The 18633-nt window shown below is 38.3% G+C and overlaps 1 protein-coding gene across 1 annotated transcript in view; it reads left to right on the top strand.

Annotated features, from left to right (window-relative positions):
- The window catches only part of TANGO2 (transport and golgi organization 2 homolog), a 28659-nt gene that overhangs the window by 3079 nt on the left and 6947 nt on the right, over positions 1-18633 (top strand). Inside the window, exons 2-6 of the mRNA XM_008634098.2 lie at positions 5109-5230; positions 9267-9355; positions 9561-9680; positions 10667-10781; positions 17600-17670. Coding sequence (XP_008632320.1) covers positions 5175-5230; positions 9267-9355; positions 9561-9680; positions 10667-10781; positions 17600-17670 — 451 coding nt within the window. The 5' untranslated portion in view covers positions 5109-5174. The remainder of the gene's footprint in view (positions 1-5108; positions 5231-9266; positions 9356-9560; positions 9681-10666; positions 10782-17599; positions 17671-18633) is intronic.

Here is an 18633-nt window from a genome sequence, read left to right as displayed (position 1 = left end):
GCTGTGTGTGCCCTTCCTGGCCACCGCCACAGCCCCGGCCCTCCCCGCCAAGGAAGGCGCTTCCCCTGAGCGCCATTTGCTTGAGGTTTTTATCTTAAATTTATCCAGCAGCACCTCTGGCGATATTTTCAGGTGTCAGTTCACACCTGTTTTCTTTGGTTATGCGATGCCATTTCATTCTGTGATTCCTGCGTAGGTGGTGGCTTCTTGGTACTTGCGTCACGTCCAGGAGTAATTTTAAGTGTACAAAAGTAATAAAGCAATTTTTAAATTAAGTTTTAATGTGTGGTGACCCTTTGAGGTCAAGAAATAGTCACAGATAGACAGTGAAAACTACTAATGACTTTTGGTGGTTCCTCACTGAAGAAAACATAAGAATTGTACAAGCTAAAAATACAGCCTTTACCTAAGGAGCAAGCCCAGCAAAAAGCTCTGGGTCCGCAGATCCTTGGCGGAGGAGAAACTCGTGTTCTTGAGAAACTGGGGCAAAGGCTCTTTTACTCCTTCCTTGTAAATGTTTCTGAAACATGGTGTGGTGAAAGGTTATGTTTACTGGTGTTTGTTCCTCATGGGAGCTGTACAGTGGACCTAATCTAGTAAAATGCCGGAGAGAAATTAAGCAGCTGAAAATAAAATTAGCACATTAAACTTGGGAGTGCCGTTCACCTTATATGTTATTTTCTGTGTTTCGTAAGTGTTGTACTTTGCATTGCTGTCTCTTGCAGTGAAGACTTACTCTTCACCTTGGTAGGGTTATAAAGCCTAGGTTGCTTACAAATGCTCTTTATAGGGAGCAACCTGGAAGTCATCAAATTATAGATCCATCTATTCCGCTTCATCTTTAGTTATTAGTATTGCTACAGTGAAGCGTGTGTTACGCAAGGGAAGTGCAAAAACGAAACAGTAAAATGCTTTAAAAATGCAGCCATGAGACACTTTTCTCTGCAGGGAAAAAAAAAATAGATTACTTTTAAGAACTAATCAAGCATCTCTTGATGATTTTAAAGTTCTCTATTTGAAAAACACTTATTTCAGTAGTGCAAGAAAATGCATCCAATTTTATGGCCCTTCTATGGGCATTTGAGGACTGTAGGGCTCAGTTTCATTTGGACATACTCAAAAGAGACAGTAAAATAGTTTTGCACTCTGCTGACCACGAGTTATTGTTGTAGTACATAAAACTAGCAGATTCTAGTGAATAATGATTTTTTAGCTGTGTTTTAGACTGCACCTAAACAATAGTTTTGGATCAGTTGAGAAGCAATTGAGATCACTGTGGTAACTGACAGATGTTATTTATGATGCTTCATTTGTGAATACAAAATACATAACAAATGGCTTCATTTTTCAAATGCTACTGCTACTGGGAATTCTTAAGGGTAAAATAGTTTTATGCCAAATTGTGAACTGATTGCTTCTAATCATCCAAATGATGGTAGAACCCTATGAAAAGAACATACACAATCTATCATGTTTGGGTCTCTTGAAAGTCCCTCTCAATGCTACCTTATGCTGGCATGTATCCACTCATGCTTTTAACAGAGCCTTCAAATGAGCAAAACAACACACTGTGCTGTCTAACAGAGTACTGTAGCACAGAACAAGAATTTTAGTTACTTTAATGTCATTTCCAAATTAGTGGTGCCATTTGGAGCGGAACACTTAATTACAGGATGTTTGTGGTTCTTGTCAAGCTGGTTTGTGTGTATTAGGCATAAGTTGGACAGCAAACTAGAAACATTACAGAAATAGGAGATTGTTGCTATCATGTCATCCTTGGTAACTGTTGTCTTACTGACTAGGAACAAGCAAACTAAAATTTAGAAAAGCTCATTATCCAGACAGCAGTAAGTCTTCACTGTCTCCAACCCAGAACAGAGGATTTCTCCCTCCTTCCAGCAGACCTTGCCACGTTGCATAGTGTATATATTCTGGCTTGCATTGTCTTCAAAAAGAAAATCAGAAAGCAAGTGTTGTACCACCACTTAGCCTTTTCTATTTGATCGCTTTAAACTACAGCACCTCCTGCATCTCTAAGGATGCTTCTGAAGACACATTTCCTGCAGAAATGGAGCTCGAAAATCAGCTTTTGATCTAGCTTTGGACTTGCTGTAGGATCGAGTTGCAAGTGGAAGTCACTGCTGGCCTAATCTTTTTCACCTTCTCCTCTCCTTGGTCTATGGGGTCTCAGCTGAGTGAGGAGGAGGCTGAGTTGAGCACATCTGCTTTGCAGCTCCAGCTCTGTGCAATGTGCTCATCTCATCCCCACAGTTGCAGCACCAGCTTTTATGTGAGTATGAGCTCAAGAAAATGGCACCTGCATGAAGACTTTTTGATTGAATGTTTATGTACTTACCATATCTATGACAGCCTCTCTTCAGGCTTTTTTTCCCTCTTAGTGTTTTGTTAATCATTGTAGATTTCAGAATATCCAAATTTGAGTCTGACTTACAGTATTTAAGAATTTAATGGTAGTATCCACAACATGTGTTGCAAGTGCAGTGTCATCTTTGGTCAAAGAAGGTACCAAAATACCTTGCTTGCCTCCTTTGCCAGTTAAGTGTTGCTGGTATTTTAAGGGGTAGCTCTGTTTTATCTGGCTTAAACACTTCTGTCAAAAAAAAAAAAAAAAAAAAAAAAAAGAAGAAGTTGGACTGTTTATATAGGACCTATAAACACTTACACTTGTCTCAAGACCGGCAGGTGGAGCCCAAGATAAAATACACTGGTTTGATATTTGGGGTTAATAAAAGCATAAATGTAACTTAATGAACTGTAATAACATCAAGCAGAGTTGCTGGGGTGACAAAAAGATCGTTCTGTCAAAGCAGTAGTACCTAATAATAATTAATGTGGATTCTAGAAAGGTACCGAAGTGTTCAAAATATTTGTCCTCCTAGATAATTGTGATGAGTGTTGCAAACTTATTTTGCAGCTGTTTTCTGACTGGCAGTTTTTGTGTAATCTTTATGCTGGCCAGTAACTTTGCATGAACAGCTGGACCAACTTAATTATTTGAAGGGAACTGAGTAAATCAGCTGATGGAGCCTGACACTTCTTTATTAAAATAGTGGTCTTATAAGTGATTAATTGCAAACAGCTTTTTATCAAGTAATTCATTTAATTATCTGGCAGGGCACCTAATGAATACTAGGAGCCATATCTTCATAGTCAGCAAGAGTACTCCATGATAGTTGTCATTAAAATTGTATTTTGTATCTTTGGTTTCACTAAGTGAGCTTCTTGGCACTTTGCCCATTAAGGATTCCCTACGATACTCATGGTAGTGCTGTAGATGGGAACCTCTAGAACCACAGATTAGAAGGTGATCTCTTTGGAGCTATGAGTGTTGTTTCTGAAATAGTCTGTGTGTAAAAGATCCACGTCTTCCAGTACTGGTAGTTCAAGTCCAGTATGATTGCAGTCTACTGAAAATTCAGCAATAGGAGCTGAGAAGATGCATATCACCTTCTCAAAACTGGTTAGATTTTCTCCGTAAAGCTGGCTATGGGTCTTTTTAAATACCTGGTTCATAAATCAGTTATCCAAAATTCAAGACTGCGTCTTAATTTTATGAAGTATTTCTAAGGCAGTTGTCTTGGGATTGACTTGTTAGTGGCAAAGAAAGCCAACAGTGTCATTTAATTCAGTTTTCTCAGTGCCTTATTGTGCAACCTGTTAAACACAAAATAGTTGGGATAGCTCTGCTATTGCTCTTGGCTCATAGATTATGAGTCAACTGAGGAGGAAAATTCTTTTTGTCAGCGAACAGAATTTAAAATACTTTCAGGTATATTTACGTATCTACACACACACGTGCTCCTGTGCACTAATTTTCTTGTCAAGCACGTCAGGAGTGTTGCACCTCTTTCTGAGTTAGTTCATGTCCTGCAGCAGAAGAGTCTCTTCGCAGGGTACTGGATTGCAAGACTGAACTTGTGCCATGACAACAACAGCAGGCTGGTTTTAGTGTTGAACTGTGACTTAACAGGAGCCAACAGCTATGGGCAAGCTGTTAATTAAAAAAAGAGATCTGTACAAATGCTGCACTTGCAGCTCTGTTTCTGGTAACATGAAATGTAGTCAAGATGATCCATTTCCTGATATCTCTTATGACAAATTATGTAGAAACTGAAGAGCAACAGAGACACTTTCTACAGATCTTGAAAGTATGGTTAAAAATCCTACTTTTTGTACAGAAGTTTTTTCAGTCATTGAGTTGCTCAGATGGCCTTACAGTTGGGTGTTGAATTCTGTCTCCCTCTCCCCTTGACTTACCTTGAAAGCCCTTTCATGGCAAAAGCTCTCAGTAGCAGTAAAAAATGGTGGTGTGTCATTGGGTGGTAGCATTCCGATAATTGTTTGAGCAGCCACAAAAAGTAAAGATCAAACTGCAGTTTTATTACCAGAAAAATGTTAATTGGACAACACAAACTATTTGAAAGCTGTTTTGTTGGTTTGAAATGGAAAGCACATTTGTCATCCCATCTGCATGGCCAGAATTTTAAATACAGCACAGGTGCTGGAAACTCCTCATCAAAATGTAACCTCTGGACACAAAATGTCCAGTGTATTTCTATTTATACCTGATCTTTTACCCGATGCTAAACAATAATAATTTCTCCTGGACTTTGACAATAGCTTGGTCTAAATTATACTTTATTTGCAGGTCTGTGAGTGTCTTTAACAAGGCTTTTTCTGGCTTCTGCAACAGTTTGAGTCTTATTTTCTCCTTTATTCTAACATAAGCATTTTGCTTTACTTAAGAAAGCGAAAAAAGTAAAAGTACTTCATTGGTAATGAGCAGAAATTGCGTAACAGTCTTTTTTTTCATGTATTGCTAGCACTGTAGACTTTGTCAGTATTTTCCTGATGCAGGTTTTTTTCCTAAAATCTGAACTAGCCAGGCATAATTTTGAAAGAAATACTGTAAGAATTTGGTTTGTAAACCAGTCTTTAAAACTCATCTGGTTTGGAAGTTGTATTTTATTTATTTATTTTTACTGTGAGCTATTACTCAGTACATTGCAATCCTTAAGCTTCAGCGCAGCAGCAAGTTATCTTCTTATAATTTGCAGTGTAATAGATAATCTTTATTTACATTTTAGGCTATTACAGAATGACCTTGCATTGAGCCTTTGTGGAAGAAGCAAGACTTAAACATCGCTTCTTCGATGTGCATCCTTCTATTCAAATTTGACCCCCGACCAGTTTCAAAAAATGCGTACAGGTAAGATGGCTGTAGCTAAAACAGACTTGCTTCTGTAATATTTTACACAATTTCTTTTTATAGCCAGTGTGTGAGCTACAAACTCAAGTCAGTATTATGTGTTCAATTGTGCTTTTGTAGTGTTTTAACTTCATGGCTTTCCCCATTGGAGGAGTTACTGGAACCTTTTGAGAACCCTTTGGTTTTAGACTATGTCAGAAGTCTTGGGCTTTGTAGTCATGGACCTTTTGCTGGTGATCTGTCATGTGCCGTATAAGTCCTTTAAATGTTGTACTCCAGTGTTTGAAAGTCCTGCCTTCTAATTTATTATTTAAACTAAGGGGAATCCTGTTTGTGGGCATCGCAGTTGTAGCTGTCTCTTGCTTTCAGTATGGTAGATACGTTTAGGGCTTCCAGTTTGCAACCAAGGAACTTCTAGTAAGTATCCTAGCCTTTCCCCTCCCCAAAGTCTGCTTGCAATTAAAATTGTAGGCAGTAAACTAAGTCATGTATGAAATGTTCAGCCAAAAACTGAAGAAAAAATAAGCTTGCAGGCTTCTAGGTAAGTCTGTAAGAATGTATCGATGTCATACAGTGAGTTTCCAAAATATTAAACATCCTGTAATCGTTTTCTCTTTCATTGTAGCTCATAGTTTTTAAATTTCATATCCAACATCGGTATCTTTGAGTACACTGAGTATGTAATAAAAACCAGCACTTCAGGCCATAAGCAGGCTATGAAGGTTCATTGTTTTCTGTATTTATATATACTGTATAGGTTCTATATTACTTTGTAGGGTACAAGTATTGGTATTCAACCAGAAACCATCAGTCTGCTCAGTAAATCGTTGTGCCTTTCACTGACTTGTTCTCCTGTCCTCTCGTATTAAGAAGCAGATGCCATTCTATAGAAAGAAAGGAAATGAGAACCGAAACCTCAATTGTCCACAGAGTGCATTCCTTTCTGCATCTGGAGCCTGCCTAAAAAGGGGTTTTGTTTATGATGTGACTGGTGCTGAATTAATATATCCATTTATTTGGTCTGACTTTCTTTGTGTTGGTAGTTAGCGAAAGGCAGTTTCATCAATTTGATGCCTCTTGGGAAAATCCTTTGGATGTAAACTGCAGTTGCTCACCAAGTGAACTTTCTGCCATGATCAATATTTGAAAGTAAAACTTAGAGTAGTTTGCTTGCTATGAAAAATTGCATCAAGATTGAAATTATTCATTTATATCAGAAAACAACTTGCTGGCAGTGTCAGAATAGGACAACACTTTTGAGATGTTTGGCCCAAATTCAGGAGTATTTAATTGTATCTAACTTTCTGTCTTTTGTTAAGCAGTGCCTTGCTCTATATAGACCTCTGAGATAAATCACTCTGAACCATCTGTTTGGGTGATAAATGCCAGGCCATGGTGTTACTGGTGTCAGATTTTAACATCAGATACATAACTTTAGTTATTTTTTTTTTCTTAACACTCCATAACTAAGTCTTTTTGCTTTTCTTTATTCAGGAGAATGTTGAAGTTCTTTCTTTTTAAATTGTTCCTATGTTTTTTTCACCTTTGCCTCAGGTTTCTGAAGGACATAGGTCTGAGTATCAGTTGGGAGTGGTCCCCGGCCCTCCTGATTCCAAGCACTATTATAGCTATTAGGCCAAGTTAGGCGTCTCCCTACTAGTCCTTGCTAAGGGTAATTTTTCTTGACTGTCTGAGCATCTCTGTGCTGTAGCTCTGTTTATTTCATGATGAGGTCTTGGAACAGTTTTCCCAACCAAAAGGGGATTCCTGTACCTGCAGACATACTAATTTATTTCTCTGTCCATCAGGAAGCAGGCAATTAAACTTTCCTTACTGTTTTGCATCTCTAACTAAAAGAAAGTGTTTGTAATGAGCATTAGAAGTTGAAAAGACAAACAGCTTTTCATTGACTGAGTTTACTGGCTAGAAGAAAATGGCCATGCTAAAACATGTCCTCTCTAACACTTAGGAGAATTTTCCATCCAGGTAGACTCTGGTTTCTAGACCAATATATTGGCCAATTTTCTTGAGCACCTAATTAAGCAAAGAGCTCACCCTTGTGACACACTAACAAATCCATCTGCCTGTACCTTTGCAACTTGTTCTGTTTTGTCTCTCGGGGCCTATCTGTGGTAAAGTTTAGTGCAGTGTAACAAGCACTTTACTGTAGTTCATTATTATTGTCAGAGGTAATATGCTGCCTTTACATCTTTCTGAATAGTACTGTGTGCATCTTAAAAATAAATAAATGTTTCAAGCTTCAAAGCTATAATCACAGACTCTTTTCTGGAGCTGAATTGCATTGTAGGAAATTGCTTTAATGGAATGATTTCTCATGTTTTCATTTCGATATTAAAATAAATCTTAATACGTAAATCCTAATACAGTTGAATTATTTCAGCTATAAAAATAGCTGAATAGGCTTTTTGCAATTTATTAGAAGATGAGGGTCACTTAATATTGCTCCTTTTCAGTATAATTATGTTTCATAAAAGACAAAATAAAGATGTTTTTATTATTATGCTCTTGTATACTAGCCTTGTGCTAAATTTAGGAGTCTGCGTTAAACTTGAGATGGGAATATTCAATCACACAAGAAAGACTTAGCTTATTTTTAGTATTTAGATACTATAAACAAACCACAGTTTCATGTCAAGAATTATTGAAGGCAAAATATAATTGAAGCTTCAGGGGATGAGAAATGCACTTCAGGCAAACTATTTTTTAACAGTGGAGATATTCATTTAAATAAAAATCTGTGAAAGGAGGCTGCATCCTGTTAATGGAGTGTGTTGAAATAAGAGAGAAATTGGGTAAACCAGCAGAAAGCCTATAGCTCAAAGACTAGAATCAGCTAGAAAAAGCAAAATTATGTAAGTTTGAAAGGAACAATATTATATTTGCATTGGAAAGATAAAAATGTACATGTAGTTTGCTTTCCAACAGATGTTATCTTTGTTGGACAAAATACTAAGCACCTTACCTTACAGAAAGGATGCCATTGAAGTGTCAGGTTTTTCTAGTTCCTCTATGGTTGATAATGATTCTTTTTCTGTAGTATTTTTCTAATGTGCAACTTGCACCTCACAATCCTCTTTTAAAACAGTGTATTAGGGAAGAGATGAATTTGCATGAAAGTTCAGAAATGTGCAGAAAATGTCAGTACATCTGAATGCTGAACAAAGTAATGAGATGTCATTGGGATTGATTCTTGTGTGTTGTGGCTAGAAATTAGAATTAAAATTGTATGGTCTGTCTTCAGTTTCCAGTAGCAAACTTGTCTTCTGCTGTGCAGATGTAATTGAGATGCAGCTGGTAGGAGAAACTGACAGTGAAGAAGATACTGAGGTTATGGAAAACTGGTTAAGAAAATCTGCAGGCTTTTGAAAGATGGCATTTCATTAAAATTAAATTAAGCAACATAGCTGGAGAGAAAGGAGAGCGTTCACTGTCTCACAATTGAAATAAAGGCAAATCATGTTGTGGGTACTGATGAGCAGGACTTTGGGAGCTGTGCTCGAGCTGTGCAGGGCTTTCTGCAGTCACCTGCTTCCCTGAGTTTCCACACAGGGCTTGCCTGGGGCCACAGTTGTCTTTTACCTTTACTTGGATCAGCCAAATCCGTTACCTGCTCCCCAGGTGAGGATGTTCTACCAATGAAAAACACTTTTAAAAAAAAATAATTTCAAAGTAATAATAATTTTCTTTCATTAAGCTGTAACTTTGTGCTGAGGAATCTTAAGGTTGTTTGTGTGATCTTAATTCAGTGTCTTCTGTTGTAAGTATTTTTTGAAGATACTGGTTGCCTCATTCACTCACAAGATGGACTTGCTGAGTCAGTGACAGTGAGAGAAGAGGCTGTTGTCAGATGTCAGTCGACCTTTACACTGAGTGTAAAGGTGAGATGGGAGATAAAGGATGGTTTCATGCTTAAAATGAGTTAATGCTCTGGAAAAAATTGGATTCTTCTCCTGCATGTACTGTGAAGCTCCACATTTGTAAGTAATAGTGTCTTTTTTCTTCTTGTGTTCTACAGGCTTATTCTAGCAGCTAATAGGGATGAATTTTACCACAGACCATCCAAATCGGCCGAGTTTTGGGACAGCAGCAATGAGATCCTTAGTGGTATGTATGTCCTGCTGTTTTGAGTGGTTTTTATATCATTTATAAGGGAATCATGGCACGGATTTTTTATTATTAGGGTGATGGTGTTGCCTTTCTAATAAGAAATTTTCTTCTTCCTTATACATCTAAGGAAAACATGTTGTAAGTTTGAAACATTTTTTAATTTTAATGTATTTAATAACCTAACTCTTACTTATTCCATTAGGTCTGGATATGGAGGAGGGCAAAGAAGGTGGGACATGGCTGGGAATCAGTAAGAAAGGCAAGATGGCGGCCCTGACAAACTATATGCAGCCAAAGATTGATAAAAATGCAAAAGGAAGAGGTATGAAGGAGTTGAAATAAAAAAAAGAAAGTGGACAAATAAAGCCTGGTGTTCCAGTAAAATAATGATGATTACAAAATTAATTTTCCTAACACAGCTTTATGGACAAATAGAATGTTTATGTGCTGTAAACAGATTTTTTGAACTGATGAGTTTGAGTACGTATGTGAGGAACTTGACTTGGATAATGATTTTTTGAGGCAAAAGTAAAACAAGATGTAGTGCTTAGAGCCTGAAGTTGAATTCAGACAAGAAATTCAGCAGCACCGTCTCCTCTGGAAAGTAATTCTGATTAACAGGCAGAACAACTAGCCAAGCATTGACCTAGTTTTAGATCACAGCAGACTTTTTTAAAGTGTATATTCATATTCAAACACCTGTGTTAGGGAATGCAACTTGGATTATGCTGGAGGTAGCCTAAAAGATTCTTCTTCTGCATTGATAAATCAGAGGAGCAGAAATAATAGGAAAAACCCTTTTTCAAAGAGGATGCTCAAAACAGCACATCTGTGGGGTTTTTTGAAGTAAAAATAGGTCTGTTTGTAACTGTCATATGGTACTGGATTGGGAATATATTGCAATGACAAAGGTGTCATACAGAGAAATGGACCATGTCATTTGTAATTCATTTTAGGGTCATGTATAGGGGAAATGAAGCAAGACAAGAAAGAATTTGTGAGGTGGGAGGAGAAGAAAGGTGCATCCAGTCCAGAGTAGTTAGTAAATGTGAATTCTGTAGAATTTTTGGCCAAGAGCTTTTGACTGAGTTCTTCAGAGTAAAAGTCAAGGTCTTAATGTGAACATGGTACAATGATGTAAGACTTTTAAAGGTTGGTTCGTTACTTGGTTTATTTTGTGTTTGGGGTTTTTTTCCACTGTTACAGCCTTTTGGCAACAGGAATCTTTATGTTTCTGTTTATTTTACCAGGCCTGTCAGAATAGTGAGCGTACACATACAAGTTGCTCTATGTACTTCTCTTTCTTAGGTGCTCTTGTAACAAACTTCTTGACTGCAGATCTGGACAGCTACTCTTACTTGAAGAAAGTATCAGTAGAGGGACATCTTTACAATGGATTTAATTTATTAGCAGCTGACTTGAAGTAAGTCTACAAAACATCACAGTTCAAATGTCAGAGGGAGAAAGATAATAACAGTGCTGTACATACACATCATAGCACCGAAGTGTAACAATACAAAAGCCCGTCACAAACTAAAGTTAGAGCTCATGGTTTTTGCTAATTGGCATTCAAGGTCCTAATTTTATTGTAGTCCTCCTTTCCTTTGTTATTTTTTTGTCTTTCAAACACTGGAGGGCTGTCTTGTATTCTAACCAGTGCTCCCCACAAAACTTCTTGCGACTCCCTGATAGGCCATAGCCAGTCTTTACCCTGGAGGCTCTGGGGCTTGTATTTTGAGAAAACAAAACCTTGGCTCATAATTTCTCAGACACCTTTTTTCTCAGAGAGTTGACATGCTGCAGCAGGATAAGAACAGCTGAAAGCTTTCAAGCTATTGTTCCTGTCAGAGTGTCCGTGAATCTTTCATGAAACAGTAAAAATCAGCACAAGACAAATAAACATTAACTTAAGGTTTCTGTAGCTGAGAAAGGATGTTTGATGCTTGATTATAATCAATGTGGTTGGCGCAATCCTTTCCACTGCATGTGCATGTGTCTATGCACAAGTATATCTGCTGATTTTCCCTTGCATTCTGCCTGATGGAGAAGAATGGAAATCCAGGGCTAAGCCATCTCCAGGCCGTGTGTCAGTTCCGAGTTGGATGCACACTGCATGACCGGGAGCACATCTGAACTGCCAGGAGAACACTGCTGCTTTGGCCCACTTGGTGCAAAGCATTCATCTTATTCGACAACCTGATGGTGCAGGGCCTTCTCCCACTCAGCTTTTCTGCATGCTTCTGGGAATACACTTAAAGCAGAAGGCCACAGTGTTTACTCTTTTCAGTGGAAATAATTTCTAGCACCCTCTCACTAACTGGCCTTGTGTTTACATTTTCCACTTTCTGTATTAAACCACCTTCAGCTGGTGGCTCAGACTTATCAGTCAGTTCTGTGAAGATAACGTGAGTGTATTTCTGCTTGATGCACCTGCTTAGAAGTAAACATACAAGTTTCCAGAAATTCAATCCAGAAGCAGGCTAGGGAGTTGGAGAGTTTGATGCTTTTTGGTATTTTTACTATCTACTTTATAAAGTTTATTGTCCCACCAGAGACTTCCAAAATTTTTCAGTTGCCTGAATTAATTTTTACCATGGTCAGAGGATTTGACTTTTTGTGCTTTCTGCCATATGTTGCTGCCTGGCTAGATTGCATAAATTTGAAGGCTATCTTTAACTGAAAAGGCAGCAGAAGAAATAGATGTTTTCAAGCAAACATGATATTCAAAGTGTGACCTAGCAAGCAGTAAGTTTGAGTCTCTTCGTTTTAGTTTAGGTAAATAGAATAGTCATAATGGCTGCTAGTATGATGATATTAAAGTAAGTTTGATTGATATTATTTAAGGAAATAATTCCTGTGTTAGTTTTGTTTGTTTATTCCTCCATGCTGGGCTGATAGAGAGTTGTATGCTCAATTGAATAGTCTTTCCGTGGTGATACAGGTCATAATTCCTTGTTGAGTACCACTCTGAAAGCTGTGTGTGTTGATTAACTTCTCCATTTCGACGTGTCCTTAGCCTTGGATACTCTGATGAAATGAAATTCTTGGCAAGCTAATGATGCAGAGCAATTTCAATAAGATTTGTAAACTTGTCATTTTAGGAAATTAGAATTACTCCTAAGAGAAACGTGGTATATGAATGGGAGGTACTTCTCTGCGTAAATAGAAAATGTTATTGTAGTTGATGCTATTTTGTTGGGCCATGTTACTGTCCAAAACAAAGATAGAGGACTATTCTTAACACGTTCTTCCATTGTGTAACAAACAGCTATTGGCTCTGTTAGAGTGTGTGAAATGGAGAGGCAACTCAGATTGAAAGTGTAAATGAAGCACTGGTGGAAAGGGGTATACCTGAGCACATGATCCTGCTGACTGCAAGCAGCATATTTAGAGAGATTTACAATATTTGAATCTTCAGGTGCACATTTCAGAAAAAAAATTTTTATTTTCTCTCTGTGTGATTATGATGACAGTATGCTAGATGACAGGTGCAGTAATATGAGAAGGAGAGCAGGAAAAAGCTATACGGGTTGTAAAATCTCATTGTTTATTTCCACAGCTTGGTGTGACTCTTATTTTTAACATGCATGGATTTTGACACTTATAGTGTAATAATCTATTTACTCTGTGGCATCTCTTGATGTCAATTTGAATACTATTGATTTCTTGTTTTAGGAAAATTACTTAGTACTTTCATTTTTCTCATTTTTCAGTTTATCATCTTGGGTGTACCTGCTGAGTATGAGAGTCATGAATATTTATCCAGTTATGCTAAACATACTTTTATGTCGAATTATAGCATGTGGCAAACAGTGTCTGTTTGGAATCTTGTGCAGCTGCAAAGTTGGCTTCCAGGAAGGCAGTGTTGCCACTCCTCTCATTCTGACTATCCATAGGTCTGATTGGAGAGGAACAAGGTTATCGGAGGCTGGGCTGGTCTCTAAGTAAATATCTGCTCAATATTCAAGGGAGGTTTCCTTCTTTCTCCATTTGTGGTAATACCTGAAGGCAGTGAGCTGCTTTTGTTGATGATCAGGACATCATTTCAGTTCTGGGGAAACCTGTGTTTATGTCCAACAAATCCACTGCTGCACCTACTTAGGCTTTAATGGGTATCTCCAACTTGTGTCAGGGCTGCTGTGGCAGCATTTCACTTGTGCTCCTTACAAGTATGTGATACAGACTGCCCTGAAGGACAAACTGGCAGCTTCTTGTCACCCACCCAGCAAATGTAGAGTCTCTGACAGGCTGTCAGTTAGAACCCATATAGTTTATCTGCAATAAGATCACTGTGTAACAGGAGTGAATCACTTTCTCCATGATGAACAGACAAATTGTCCCTTACAAACAAGTCAGCTGGAGGGGATTGCAGAAAAATGCCTTTTGGGTGAGCTTTTTTGTTCTCCCTTGTCACAGCCAGTTTTCAATCCCTGCAGAGAACATGTAGTAAATTATACCATCACCTGCAGGCTCTCCCTTCAGCGTAGTTACCATGACCTGGCTGGGTGGGAGGGATTTGATTGCTCTTCAGAGATTGGATTTAGGTGCCTTTTCAGTAAAAAGGGAGAAGGTCAGAATGCTGGTGTGGAAAGAACATGGATGATCAAGGCAGCGGGATTGCTCTGTAAGCTGATTTACATTTCTTCTCATGCACTTCTCGTGCACAAGAGGTGATACAATATCACCTTTTGCAGAGTACACTTGTCTTGATTCTTGCGGTTCCCTCATGAAAATGCGGTATTTCTGCATAGCTCTTCAGTCATTTCCAGTGGACGGATGGACAGTCCAATGTCAAAAGAAAGAAAAATGCTTCTGAAAAACTTTTTATCTCTTTCCTCTGGCCCTTCTGCCTGGCCCAAAATATTAGGACAGGACCAAAGACATGTTTAGACACTGACAGCAAAATCAAAGTAGTGTTTTAAGGCAGACTTTGTATGCTGTATCTGGCAGAATTCTTTTCACCATTTTATTTGACAGTATGTGGTATATGTTTGGGCTTTATAGTTGGTGGTTTGGTGTTTGCTTGTTTTTAGCTTCAGAACAGAAAGAGTTTCCTGATATAGCTGATGAAGATTGAAGAAAAGAAAATGAATCTGTAAACCATACTACTTATTTGAAATGACCGTACAGCATTTCAAGCTGCCAGTTTCATCTTTTGTCCTTGCACAAAAAATACATGTGCACATTATTCATAAAACAATCCAATGTCCTTGTCTGTAGCAGAGTGCCCAGTCTGTAGCTCAGTGCCCAGGGGAGTGATCACTTGGTGATAACCACACTCTGTGGAGCTTTACTGCCTCACTACTTTTTTCTTTTTCTTTCATTCTGCGTTTTTGTTGGACATGACTTGGAGCCACCTTGAAGTTGAACCAGGGCAGGGATGCAGAAGGGCATTGCTTATGTTTCACCAGCATTAAGAAGTGATTATGGCAAACTCTGTATGGCTTTCATGTTGCTGTGAAGCTTCTATTACTACTCAGATTTGTGCTGCCTAGAATATTTCCTAGAACATTTATTATTGCTTACATTTTTTGACAGAATGATGTATCTAAGAGCATAATTTTAGTTTCTTTCTGCCATCAGCTATGGCTGGGATTTAAAAATATGTCTATTGGGTCCTATTGTCATCACTTTAATTATGCTTTTATTACTTCTCCAGTGAAATTGGTATCTATACTTGTAAGGCTGGGAGGGAAGAGAATCTTGAGTACGGGCCAGGGTTTTGAGGCTATTGCTGCAATCAAGCTTACAGTGGTTTTTTTTCATCTTGGCTTCTGCTTTGATGTTCAGTACTGAGTACCTGTAAACAGTAGGAAGGGAATAGGCAGAGCCAAATGATTAAAGAAAGAGTAGCTAACTGGCACAGTGAACTAAATTTTGAAAGTCTGCCCATTTCAGAAGTCTCTTGGGAGGCTTTAGTCTTCTCTTGACGGAAGACAGCAGCAGTGTTGCAGTGGAGGTGAGTGAAAACACGCATCTGAGGGACTGTGGATACAGTAAGATACGGATGTCCTGAATTAGTGACCCTGCAGTTCCTATGTGTTCCCCATCTTCTTGAGAAGCTCCAGGGGATCTTGTTACTGAATTTGTTAGTGACAAAAATCTTGGAAGACATGCTAGAGGATTATATTCTTTCACATAAAAAGCCATTCTAAAGGAAGTCAGCAGTGCTTACTTACTGAGCATGCAGTCTCACCTATGACAGGCCTTGTCTTAAGCTGTGTTCCAGGGCTTGCTTGGGCCATTTGTCCACCTTTCCATCTAACACTGTCTTGTGAGACCTCAGGTGATAACAATTGCTCTGATCTTTTCTCTTCACAGACCTTCTACAGCAGGTATTTGAAAAGAGAGTACTTAATGCACCAATACAATAGTTTGTGTAATTGCTGATGTCTTAACTGAAAAAAAATAAGGTGGGCTGTTGTCTCTGGAGAGTTCCGGTGGTCAGTAAGTCTTGATATCAACATAAATAAAATTGAACAAGAGTCCTAAGGATGAGAAGAAAAAAGATAAGGAAAATAAATGTCCTTTAAGCCACTAGAGGAAAGTTCAGAAAAATTACACATTTCTTGTAACAGTAGATAAATAGCAAATTAAGTAACCGGGGTCTTCTTATATGATATTTAACAATAAAAATAAGAGTACACAATATGCCTGCTATAATTGCTGTCTTCTGCCTGTGCTGAAAAACTTGATCATCTTTCTGTGTGGTATCAGGAAGCTCTCATGGCTTTGGGAGTAGGAACAGTAGTGCACAGAGAAAGACAGTTCTATTTTTGCTTTATGGGGGCTTTTTTTGTATTCCTCTTCTTGACTCCTCTGACTTCTATAATTAATAAGTTAATATTTCCTTCTTCATTTGGCTGTCTTGCAAAGGACACTGTAGAATGTCTTTCATAATGGCTTTTCAAGAAGAATATAAACAGCTAAATCAAGACTGTTTTGCTTGTTATTAAGGTTTGAGTAGCGGATGCTAAGTTATGCAGAGCAATTTAAGTTCCAGTACATCATTAATGAGATTGCATTCGATATACTCTGATTTGCATCAGCGCAGAGATACTCCTTTTTATCTTAAGAAAAAAATGAGGAGTTGGAAATGGCTTCTCTCCTGTATTATGTTTTATGCCACTTAATCCAAATTCAATCTTAACTGGAAGTTTTGTGTTTCTTTTTTTTTTCCCAATTGAAAAAAGTCTTATCTGCTGTATAAGGAGCTGGAGATTGGGAGACAAATTAAAAACTGAACTATGGCAGAATGTGTTTGTTGGTAACTGTGAGCAAGTAAATCACTAGGGGAAAATACAGAATTAGACCTCATTGCTGTATTCTGGGAAATTAAAAAAAAAAAAGCCAAACCCCACCAACCAGAAGTGATCTGAGGAATCACTTTTCAGTGTCAGCTGATTAAGGGATGTTGAGAGTGAGCCATCTAATGGCAGTCCATTTCCCACAGGACACACATGACTTATTGATGACTCTCTTTCTTTTTTTTTCCCTTATCAGTAGGTTTGGTGTTTGTGTTGTCAATATCAGTGTGACTCCTTCAGTCTCTGCTGTTTGGATATGCTGATACCATCTCTGTCAAATAAGAGTTGTTGGCAATGTTGGAAGCTGTCTCTGAACCTTGTGCAAGACCCTCCCTGTACTCTGTCCACAAGAGCGAGCGAGCGCTGCAGCCAGTGCCTACAATTAGAGAGAGATTCAGTGACTACAGTCACCTGAAAACAGCCAAGAGATGCACAAAGAACCCAACTCTGCCCTGCAGCAATGCTGGAAGTGGGCCTCAAATGCACTTCTGCCATCTAAAATGGCCCACAGCAGTCAGTGGTTTAGAATGCAGGAAGGATTCAAAAGAGGTGATGGTGAAAAGGGTACTTGCTGTGATGGACAGTTCCTTTGTTTTCACATGCCCCCTTCTCCCAAGCAACTAAATCTCCAGTTAATCAAAAACATACAGGTTTTTGTCATTAAGCCTGGCTACTTCCATGCAGAAGTTACAGGGGTTTACTGAATTTTATTGCATTATTATGTTTAAAAATGATAATGGTAGTTCTTGATAGTGGTGCAGCTAATACAGTGTTTTGAGAGGAGGAAAGTAATAAAACTCATCAATGTCTGGTATCATCGGAGTAACAGTGGGAGAAGCATCTTACTGTGCTCAAAGATTGCATGAAATTAAAGCATAATCAAATACAGAAGCTGATGGCTTTTCAAGGAGAAACTTGTATTTATATTTTTCAGTACCACCAAAGGAGATGTAATTTGCTACTATGGAAACAAAGGAGAACCAGAACCTGTTTTCCTAAATGCTGGTAGGTTTTCTTCAGAAGGGTCTGGATATTACTTTTTCTTGCATAGCTGTGTACTGTTCTAGTAATTTAGCTACTTAAGCATTGTCTTCACTGACTTTTTTTTTACATTCATTAAAAAAAATTTTTTTTCAATGTCCTTGAATTCATTTAAGTTTTTGTTAATAAATTTCAGTAAAGAATCAATAGTTCATTAGAAGTTTCTGTCTGTGCCAGTGTACCCACCTGCAGTGCAATTAGTGGAATACTGCTTGGTAACAGGACGGAAGTCTGTCTTGAGAAACGGAGTTTTCAAAGGATCTGACCCTAACTCCCCTTACCCAGCAGTTTGAAGGTCACACTATGACTGTGCTCCCCCACGGACAGAGTTGGCTTTAAAAAAAAAATCTGTCTAGCAGGTGGATTGATTTTAAAATATTTCAAGTCTAGTTCTTTGCTAGCTAGCTAGAGAGAGCAAAGCTCCAGAATTCATCATCAAAAAGGCAGTTTAAGTGGAACCAGGCACATGGAAGGCTCTGAGCAGTGTAGCTGGTTGATAGCAGTTGATGGCAGAGCCTTGTTTTGTGGGCTTAGGTTAATGGTCAAAATGTGGCTGGCAGTAGGCAAATTGTTACTGGAGCAATTACAGCATAAATTCTTGGAAATAACTGTTAGATTTTGTACAACTACAAACATAAAACAGGTTTTAATACAGACTTTTTTTTAAAATTTAAAATCTGGCCATATTGTAATGAGAAACTGAGTCACAAATACTGGGTATCTGCAGACTGTACCAAAGATAGTTCCGGTCTCTGTGCTTAGACAACAGACTCCTGTGCACATGGCTGCCTTCAGGAAGAGATGATGTTGGTAATCTCTCTTGTCTGGATTGTGCTGAGGGGATGCCTCTAAAGAGAGAGGTGCTTCTTGTCATCCAATGTTCCTTTGCAGTGTTTTTCCATAGAGTAGAATCAGAGGCAAAGATAA

The sequence above is a fragment of the Corvus brachyrhynchos genome, unplaced genomic scaffold (assembly GCF_000691975.1).
Source record: "Corvus brachyrhynchos isolate BGI_N302 unplaced genomic scaffold, ASM69197v1 scaffold114, whole genome shotgun sequence".
In the NCBI taxonomy this organism is placed as follows: Eukaryota; Metazoa; Chordata; class Aves; order Passeriformes; family Corvidae; genus Corvus; species Corvus brachyrhynchos.
This window is presented reverse-complemented; position numbering and strand designations above follow the sequence as displayed.